The 9,730-nt window shown below is 44.1% G+C and overlaps 2 protein-coding genes across 11 annotated transcripts in view; one reads left to right on the top strand and one right to left on the bottom strand.

Moving 5' to 3' along the window:
- The first annotated feature begins 31 nt into the window (after nt 1–31).
- LOC124328382 (reticulon-4-interacting protein 1, mitochondrial-like) lies at nt 32–1,995 on the top strand. 3 transcript variants are annotated; one of them, XM_046787145.1, is made up of 6 exons: nt 32–137; nt 219–448; nt 511–905; nt 991–1,103; nt 1,168–1,441; nt 1,523–1,995. In XM_046787145.1, the coding sequence occupies exons 2-6, from the start codon at nt 262–264 to the stop codon at nt 1,628–1,630; spliced, it is 1,077 nt and encodes a 358-aa protein (XP_046643101.1). In that variant the 5' UTR covers nt 32–137; nt 219–261; the 3' UTR covers nt 1,631–1,995. The 3 variants fall into 3 exon arrangements, with proteins under 3 accessions (XP_046643101.1, XP_046643102.1, XP_046643100.1); XM_046787146.1 differs by having other exon boundaries at nt 39–448; nt 1,168–1,193; nt 1,316–1,441; nt 1,523–1,743; XM_046787144.1 differs by having other exon boundaries at nt 40–448.
- LOC124328380 (talin-2-like) overlaps nt 1,791–9,730 on the bottom strand; it is a 28,013-nt gene continuing 20,073 nt past the window's right edge. For 7 of the 8 annotated variants that reach the window (XM_046787136.1, XM_046787142.1, XM_046787140.1 and 4 more), the window contains 12 exons: nt 9,526–9,693; nt 9,360–9,458; nt 9,015–9,284; nt 8,593–8,946; nt 8,396–8,521; nt 6,324–6,440; nt 6,026–6,211; nt 5,719–5,941; nt 4,160–4,287; nt 3,743–3,868; nt 3,322–3,668; nt 1,791–3,245 (listed from right to left, as the gene is read on the bottom strand). In XM_046787136.1, coding sequence (XP_046643092.1) covers nt 2,420–3,245; nt 3,322–3,668; nt 3,743–3,868; nt 4,160–4,287; nt 5,719–5,941; nt 6,026–6,211; nt 6,324–6,440; nt 8,396–8,521; nt 8,593–8,946; nt 9,015–9,284; nt 9,360–9,458; nt 9,526–9,693 — 2,970 coding nt within the window. In that variant the 3' untranslated portion in view covers nt 1,791–2,419. Of the gene's footprint in view, nt 3,246–3,321; nt 3,669–3,742; nt 3,869–4,159; nt 4,288–5,718; nt 5,942–6,025; nt 6,212–6,323; nt 6,441–6,994; nt 7,478–8,395; nt 8,522–8,592; nt 8,947–9,014; nt 9,285–9,359; nt 9,459–9,525; nt 9,694–9,730 lie in introns of those variants that run through there. The other variant, XM_046787143.1, reaches the window with a different exon arrangement.

Genomic DNA, 9,730 nt, shown 5'->3' with positions numbered 1-9,730 from the left:
TCTCATCGGTAGATGTCTGTGTTAAGCTGTCAAACAATGTAAACAAACACAAAAATGAAAGCCCAAATATGTCTCTTATCTGTAGGTTTGTGCATTACCATGTCAATATCGGCTGGGTGCACGTCGATGAAACGCAAGTAAGTAATTAAAACCGTCCAACGAAGCTAACGTCAATGCGATCACATCAGTCGGTCAGAGATCCTTCGTCGTTTTTCTAGAGATCGATCGCCTCAGCTATTGTTCTGATTCCACCAATAAATCATGGCTACTCGTGGTGATGTATCTTCTACTGAAGGACTTATGTCAGCCTGGAAACTTCGTGATTACGGCGGGATTGAAAGTCTAGAATTAGTGAAAGACCTGCCTATCCCAAAACTAACTTCTTCAAAAGATGTACTCGTTGAAGTGAAAGCTGCCTCAGTCAACGTTTTAGATGCTTGGATGCCAGGTAAGGTTTAGTACACAAAAATGTGTGCAAATCATAGCATAACATCTTATTTTTGTCATCAGATGGATATGGTAAAGTGATATTTGAAACATTTTTTCGAACTCACCTACCTGTCACTTTGGGGCGAGACTTTGCTGGGGTAGTTCGCGCAGTTGGAAAGGGAGTAACCGAGTTGAAACCAGGGGATGAGGTTATGGGTGTAGTTCCACCACAATCTGGTACAGGATCCCATGCTCAATTCGTAGTAGTTTCAGATTCTAATGTTGTCATGAAACCAACGAACTTGACAATGGTTGAAGCAGCATCAATTCCTTATGCTGGCTTAACTGCTTGGTCTGGTTTGAGGAGTGTTGGTGGATTAGGAGAAGTTTTAAATGGCAAGGATGTGCTCATCATGGGGGCTGCAGGTGGAATCGGATCTATTGCTACCCAACTCTGCAAGATTTGGGGATCAAAGGTAAAACACTCATTATCATTTTGATTCAGTACTTATCTAAGAAGGAAAATGTCTGAATGAGGAATTGGTTCTTACGTTAATATAGGTTGTCGCAACCTGTTCAACCGATGCCATTCCAATCATCAAAAACTTGGGATCTGATGACATTATTGATTACAAATCTCCGGATGCCAACTCTAAGTTGCGAGCTCATGGAGGGTAATGTAGTAAAAAACAAAAAAGAAATTTTCATTTCTTAATCTTTTAAGTGCTTTCTTCTCAGATTCCACGTGGTTCTCGACTGCACCGGTAAATGGGATGGCTACGACTACGACTTGTTGAAATCTTGTGCTAATGCAAAATATTTGACTCTCGTTCCTCCAATTTTAAAAAATTTCGATAACTATGGTGTCATCGGAGGAATTTTGAAGACTATTTACGACCTCATTGTCGCCAATGCATTGCTCATCTTCCGATTGAAAACCCATCGTTGGGTCTTGTTTTCTCCGAATTCGTCTGCTTTACGAAAACTTCGCGACTACGCTCAAAATGATCAGGTATAATTTTTTTAATTGCCAGAAGATTTAAATTTAGTTATTATTTTAATCAGCAATTAATTGTATTTTTTTTATTTCCAGCTCAAGCCATTGATTGATAGCGTTTTCACTTTCGATCAACTAAAAGAAGCTTATTATAAACTGAAAGCCGGACATGCTCGAGGTAAAATTGTGATTGAAATGGTCTGAGATATACAGTCTATTTTCGTAGGCTAAAATCACTATAATCTTCGTTATCTGATATTTGCTGGACCTTGCCTAGATTTATTAATTACAGTAAATACAAGTTTGTAAAAGGGAAATGGTATTTGTTTCATATTCAATAACTAAATAAATTACCGCATACGTGTAAGTTATTGAATAGTGTATTAGAGCAGACTGATTATATATAGATGAATATCAAGAATGTTTATAACAAGATAAGTGATCCAAAATTCCTGTTGCGAGAAAAAGAAAAAAAATTCGGTGATAAAATGTTGGGGCGGAAGAGCATCTTCGTTTTGGCACTTTGTTCAGAAAAGGCGGATCATATGGAGAGAAGTAACAGCGACCGATTGGAAGGAGAAAAAGGGGTAGAAACCATCAATGGCGAGGCGGATTAGAAAGATGTGACGCAAGTATAAAGTATGTTCAATACACGCACACGCCGTTCCAAGCTTCAATTGTAATTTGTTTTTTAACTTTTTCGCTTTCGAAAACCTTAAAACTCCCTCTATGTAAAACAAACAGCGTACATTTGGATGTACTTGGCAACTAAGATATTAATTTTTGTGATTGTGTTATGCGAAGGCACATTACTTATCGAAGCCGGAAAAACTGCTTGGGCGCCAAAAAAAAATCAAAGATAGAGAAATATAAAAAAATGTAACAAAAGGCCAACGACCTAAAGGTGAGGCCGGCCAAAACAACCAAACAACTTAGCACCATTCCATTGTGTGTGTGTTTTGTTTTTCTCTAAGGCACCTCTAGAGACTTCGTCTACTTCTCTTGTAATTGTTGATAAGTTTTGCTTGTCGAGGATGACATGCTTATCCTCTCAGTTCGCTGTGACATTGTCGTCATCTGGCTGTGGATTTGTTCCGTGCTACTGCGGACACTGGAAGTGGCCGAGTAGAACTCTCGGGCATCCCCAGCAGCGGAGGCACCATGTTGTACTTGAACAGGACTTTGAAAGCTCGACATGGATGTTGATGAATTGAATGAGCTACTGTTGTTGAACCTTTGCCTTGACTCAGAGAAGGATGGCGTGTGATCTTCCACCATCGAATTGTTGGCGCTGTTGGCCGTCGATTCCAGCAGATGGCGCTGGCGTTGCAGGATCATCAGAGGCGAGTCGCTGTCCCGTTGTTGTTGCTGCTGTTGCGGTTTCTGTGTCGACGACAGGCGTGGCGGCGTTGCAGGCGGTTGCTTCTTTGGTGGAGCGACCGGTGAAACGGACCGCTGATCGCGCTGAAGGTGTTGATACATTTGCTGTTGCGGACTGTTCGATTGCAGCAGACTACTCGACTGTTGAGGCTGATAAACCTGACGGACTCTGCTCTCGGCTTGAAACGTCGACATCACTTGCTGGGGAGGTGGAGCCGGACTGCGGTCTATATCGGATCCGTTCATGTTGGTTCGATAGCCAGATGTCTCCATTGATGAATCATAACCAGACATGTAACCTTCGGCGTCCGAATCGCCCTCACCGCGGTACTTGGCTCGACGAATGGCCGTCAATCGACTGCGGGCTTCCTCCAGTTCACGCTCGATACGGAGAACCTCGGAGCGTGCGTCAATTTCTTGCGCAATTCCGCCGACCATTCTGTTTTTAAAAGAAGAAAAAAAAGGAAGATGAATCATTTGATCAACAAAACAAATCAACAAGTTCAAATATTTACCTGCGGTTGACGACAAGACTGCGCTCTTCTTCTTGAGCGATGGCTTGCTGGGCAGCCTTGACCAAGTTGTCCGTTGCTCGTTTCACAGCATTGCCAGCCGCCTGAAGACGTTGAGTCGACTTGCTGTCAGGATCGGCTTTCACTTTGCAGGCCACCAATAGTTGAGCAGTTGAACTTGCTACTTGCTTGGCGGCTGAAATCAATTTGTCTTCGGAAGATTGACCCTGGACCAGTGCGTTGGCCGATTCGACCAGACTGTGAGTAGCAGCGGCTACGAGTCGAGCCGCTGACACCAAACCTTCCGACCACTGGCCGTCATCCGAATCCACTTGCGGGCGGCGGCTTATCTATATGAATTACAATTGATTAAATGACGTCATCGATACATGAGTTGAGGAATTTACAATGAATGTACACTTACTTTTCCAATGTCAATCAATTCACGCTGGGCAGCGGAAGCGGCCTTGACGAGAGCTGACGTAGCGGCAGCAATCGATTTGGCGGCTTCAAGAATCATCTCATCGAAGCTGAGACTTTCATCCGTTTCCTTGATGCGAAAATGAGGAAATGGCGTGAATTATTTTACATAATCAGACGACGGAGACAAACAACCACACTTGTCTTGACAGTTTTAATCGCTTGAAAAAAATTCCACAAGAGTTGATGTCGAGGCTCACAGCTGTAATAATATGTCTGATATCTGGTTGTGGTCTGACCATAGAACAACCAAGAATATCAAACATATCTTACAGCCAACAAGCTTTTTAAGGAATGCGGATCCAGTGATGCCATAGAACTTGTTTGGTCGATCGAACGATAACAAAAAATAATGAATTACCTTTGTAGAGCTGATGCGAGGACGCAAATTGGCCAATTTCTTGGCTGCAGCATCGATGGATGAAGCTGCTCCCAATAACTCGTTTTCAGCGATGACTGTCGGGTCTTCCGGATCTTCCCAATCGGTACCTGCTCCCGCACACAGAAGAAAAAAAAAAAGTCACGTCAGACAACACGAAACCGTGAAACCGAAATGAACATTGTGACCAAACGGCCAGCCGAAAGTGCAACCGGGACGTTTTTTTTTTAACTCGGTACAAAAAGCTTTACACGCAGACATAGGCACAGACATTTTAGATCATAACACTGAAATACGAAAAAACATTCCATCATGCTAACAGTAGGCTCATCCAGTTTTTCCTTTCTTCTCTCTCTCTTTTGATCGTACGTGTTCTTTTCGGCCTTTCCGGCTTTTATACTTGCGTGAGTACGTTGCAGCCCATGCGAACGAGTTGATCCCTACCGATGGATCGATGACAACGTACTAAAAGCCGGGATATCAGACAAGACACTAAACTAGACACACACACACAGAGTCAGCTCATAACATAATACCAGCCAACACAGCGCGCAAGTTACGACCGCACACAGTCCCTTTTCGTCCACCCCCTCTTCATGCAACATCAAAAAAGAGGAACAAGAAAAAAGGGAGAAATAGAAAGAAGAAGAAAAACGGGGAAAAGAAAATCCATGCAGGCACGTGTAAAAGATCAAAGGGGGAACGAAAAGGATGGCGTCATCATGCATAGGCCGGCTCCCAGTGCTGTGTAAGTTGGCTCAGCGTAGCATGTTTCATGCCGTCAACACACATACGGGGAGAAACTGCATAGTGTGAATATACCACGGGGGTTACACTACACCAATCCACCCAAATCCCATAAAAAAAAAGACCGCGGAATCCTTTCGGCCGCAAAGAATAGGGCGACATCAGAGCCATGAAAGAAGGAAAGTAGGGCACAACAGGACAGATTATGGGTAATCAATCCTGAATCCCCGGCGAAAGACGCGATCCCATCAGTGTGAAATGAGGCAGAAAAGATCAAAAAAATCCCGTAGTGCAAGTAAGTCTCCCGGTGCATTGACAAAGTGTCGCGATCCGCTCTCCACCCACCCCCGCGTTCGGCATCCAAAACCACACGCACTGACACACTCACCAAATCTGTACTGGCTCGTTCGCCACGGGCCATAATCTTCACAGGACGATGTCACTACAAGGGCAGTATGGATAACAATTGCCAATCACCGGTTAATTAGATATGCTCCAGATTAGAGAAATAATAGTTTAAGAGATAATAATGCCCTCAAGAGACTTCTAGGAAGAGAAATTTCTTCACTGCTGGTTGGGGATCTAATGTCTTCATTTTCTTTTTTTACAACAGGAATGAGATGGAAAGGGCAAAAGTTCAGGGTTTTCATCCAGTCACATGCTAGTGTGCAGTGGGAATGAACAAACTCAAAATGAACTCTAAGTCTATTAGTAAAATTATCGCTACACTATTTGAAAAAATGGAAAAGAAAAATGAAACTCGATGCAACACCACGAAGACCTTTTTTCCTTACCTTTGAGGATTTCAGCCATGGAAACGAGACCGGTGACGCAGTGGGCGATTTTGCGCGAAACAACGGGGAAGTTGTTCTTGATTTCGAGGTTGGCGGCCGGATTGGGCCGCGACAACACGTGCAGCACCAGTTGCAACAGCTCGCGGTACTGAAGAGCCGTCTCGCGGCCGGCGAGCAACGTCTTGGATCGGATGTCGTTCGTCTCCGCAGAGTAGGCAGCACCCTACAAAAACGTGAATCAAGCGCAAAATAGAACCCGGCCAGCACTTCACCCTGGATGAAATTGACAAACGAACAATAGTCCTACCTTGCAAGTTGTCAACATGTCGGAGATGGCCTTGCGGCCGACATTAGCCGCTACGATAACGTCGTCCTGGAAGCAGCTGTTTCCCGCCGCAACAGCCTTGGCCGTTGCCAACGTGATGGGTTTCGTGACCCGGACAAGATCTTCCGGTGTGTACTTGACACGAGGCAGTTCTGGCGAATCGAACGCCTGGTTTGGAAATAGCAAATATAAAAAATAAATAATAAAATGTCGTTTACAATCAACGGAAATTGGAGAATAATTAACACTTGTTGAACAGCAACTACAAAAATGTACGTACCCGAATTTCCTGCGCAATAGCTTCGATGGTTGACTCGAGAGCGCGAGTGCCTCTGGTGTGCTCGTCTTCGACCGCTTTGACTGTTTTGAGTAGAGATGTCACGTTGGTCACCATTACCTAGCCCACGATACGGGGGGACGGACAAAAACAACAGGCGAATAATGAAATGGCAGGCAAGGCAAGTACGTCGGATTATAAATACGACAGCACACAGGGCAAAGGGGGGCAGACGGGATGAAAAAGGGACAACGACGACACGCTCGTTTCCACGTTACATCAATAACCGCAACTAGACAATCTGTGTTAGTCTCGTCAATCATCAAAAACAAGAAAATCCAACTCGTAGGGTTTCAAAAATTCAAAAAGACACCCATCAAATTTTTGGATCCAACGTCTCATAGTGCGTTCTTTGATTGGCTCGTCATCGGTCGTCATTCATAAACCATGCGGATAACGTTTAAAAGATGGAATTCATACGGATTTCGGATGCATACGGGCAGGCACGAACAGTAGAAGAAAGAGAGAGATAATCATTCCAGAGACGGAAGTCGCAAGAGCAAAAGGGAATGTGTCAAATAATATACGAGTCCTAATGAAAATCAAAGGATTCGAAAAATCTGGGGCTAAATATAATCAACTGCTGATAAATGTTTTTTTGATTTTTTTGTTTGTTTTCAAATGGTTTATTTGCCCTCCACGAACGTCAATTCAAAATATAAATACTTCCCGGGTTAGTTTTTTGGTTGACTACTACAATTTGGCTTGTTTTTTTTTCTGTTTTAAAAAACCCGAAGATACTGATTTTGATAGCGATCAATCCAAAGTGGGCAAGCAAAAATATAGAAAGGGGGCGGGAGGTTTCAAAGATGAATTCAGAATCCAAACAAGAGCAGAAAGAAGTGAAAAATAATTTTCAAAAAAGAGTATAGCTGGATCTTTTGGTTTGTTTGAACGCGACCGCGCTGCGCATGTTTCGTTCCGACTAAATCTGGAGTTCGCGTTCTATTTCGTTTGTGTTTGATTTTTTAAATTTCTCTCGAAACTTGTCAATGTTCGGCGTAATCCGAGTCAACGATGAGGAGTCGAATGAGCTCCTCTTCCTGGTCGGATATGAGCCAATCCGAGGGCACGGGCTCAGCGTCATCCGCTGGATACTGTGGAATAGCACACATACAACCACAAAACTCAACTTTTCACTTCCAAGGAAAAGACAAAAAAAAGGGGAAAGAAGGCCAAGACCGACAACAAAAAATGCCCTTATTTTCCCTAGAACTTGACTAGAACTCGATAGGCGAGCCGATGATTCTCTATCTCTGAAATTTCATCCGTTTCGTATGCTCCACAACATCGTAACCAGAGACAACAAATTCTTCCATACGTTTGGGCAATTTTTTTGAAGAATAATTGATTGAATGACGAGACTAGACCAAATCCAGGGTTGGATTGGTACTCAAAACCTTTCATCTTCTGTTAGCCTTTGATCTGATGATCAAAGGAAGTTGAGGCCTAATCCAACCCTCGATTCCGGTTCTTATTTTTACTGTGCTGTTTCGCGGATGAAGGTAGGGTGGACTTTAAGGCACTTATTAATTTGTACATTTCCAGTTGTTAAAGAATAAAAAAATGCCTTATTTATAATGTTCTACGGCTAAGCGGTGACAATTTGAGCCGACTATCAGTGGGGGGTTTGAAGGGAACACAGCCGTCAATGAAAGGGACGTGCAGACTTTGTTAGGTGATTTTTGTCGTCGGTGCAAACGTATCGAAACCTCCCGACAAAGAAGGCAGCGTCCACTCAACACCACCACCACCATCAATCACCAAAAAATGAAAAAAGCGGTCAAAACGCAAATCAAGGAAAAAGTCCACCCCCAACCTGGGAAACGACACGGTGCAAAATTTACAAATAAAAATCACAAGTCCCCGTGTCGTATTGAAAACCAATATGCGACTCTCTTTTATCATTAGTGAATAAATGTATCACTAACTGTCGGGGGATTCCATGATTTAGGATCAAAAGGAAAGGTAAAGTAAAGGGCGCTTATTGCATTGTTGGATGCGGAAATTCTTACCTTGGCTGAATCCTTCAAGTAGATCATTGCCGGATCGTTAATGCTCTTGCCCGATGCGGATTTAGTGGCGTGGATCAAATCGCCGAGGGCAGATGCCACGTCTTTGACGGAGTTGATCAACATAACCTTTAATCGAAGAAAAAGGATCGTCACTAACGATAAAGTTACCAGGAATTTGTAGTAAACGAATGGATTACCTGGGCTTCCGGATTGTTAGAGCCAAGGGAAGCGGCTCCCAGTTTGACAACATCAGAAAGTTGGACGATAGTGGCCACAGCATTTTGGGCGGCCACAGCCAACTGCTCTTGCGAAGAAGCCGCACCGGCCACCAATGTTTTCGTGTCTTCCACCAAAGCCTTGGCCGTCTTCAAGATATTCTCGCGATGGTCGGCGAAAGATTCGTCTTCGTTCTCAGCGTGCAAAGTACCGGCCGTGGCAAACAAGATGGTCGTGTCCAAATCGCCGATGATACCCGACACTGTGCTGGCGGCGTTGATACAGGCCTGAGTTCCGCGGGAGCTGGCCTGCAAAGCGGCCAAAACTTGCGACGCCTGGAATAAAACGGCAAAAGTTGATGGGATCAGACAATCGCATTTGGTTTGTAAAGTTTTCTTTGTACCTTTTCGCCGACAAGGCGAGCGGCGTCAGAAAGATCTCGTTGAGTAAAGACATCGTCCGGAGCGCCCTGCCGAGCGCCGCCGGCTTTGACCAGATCGATGCAGGTTCGACCCAGATCGTGAACGGTCGATTTAATTCGCATAGCAATTTCGACGCTCGAAGTCTTAGCAACGGCCCCTTGAGTATCCGTCGCCAATTGCGTGTACAAGTGTGTTATGGATGCGCCCAGTTGACCCAACTGACTCACATTATCCGAACCAGACTTGGCAACCTATTTTAAGATAATTAGAATGAGATTAATTTAAGACAAACTAAATTTTTGTACAAAAAAAAAAAAGAACTTTACCATATCTTGGGATAGTCGAGCAATTTCTTTGGTGGCCTGAACCATTCGTGTTTGGTAATCAACAAAACTAGTACCGTCGGCTTCATCCCCAGAAGAGCCCTAAAATTAGGAGCACAATTCAAGATATTTGAAACACGAGGCTTGAATGACCGGATAATTGGATTACCGTTTGCGCCCGGCTCTCCATTTGATTCATGGAAGCAGTAATTGAGTCGACGAGACCAGAAACCACACCGGCCTCGGTGGCCACCGTCTCGACTGTCGACAGCAAGTCGCGTAGAGCCTCCTTCATGGCCTCGGCAGATTCGTCAAGATCCGTATGAACTTGAACAGCCTTCACAAACGCACATTTTAGTTAATTCGCGCACATA

Source organism: Daphnia pulicaria, chromosome 3 (genome assembly GCF_021234035.1).
Source record: "Daphnia pulicaria isolate SC F1-1A chromosome 3, SC_F0-13Bv2, whole genome shotgun sequence".
NCBI classification, from domain to species: Eukaryota; Metazoa; Arthropoda; class Branchiopoda; order Diplostraca; family Daphniidae; genus Daphnia; species Daphnia pulicaria.
This window is presented reverse-complemented; position numbering and strand designations above follow the sequence as displayed.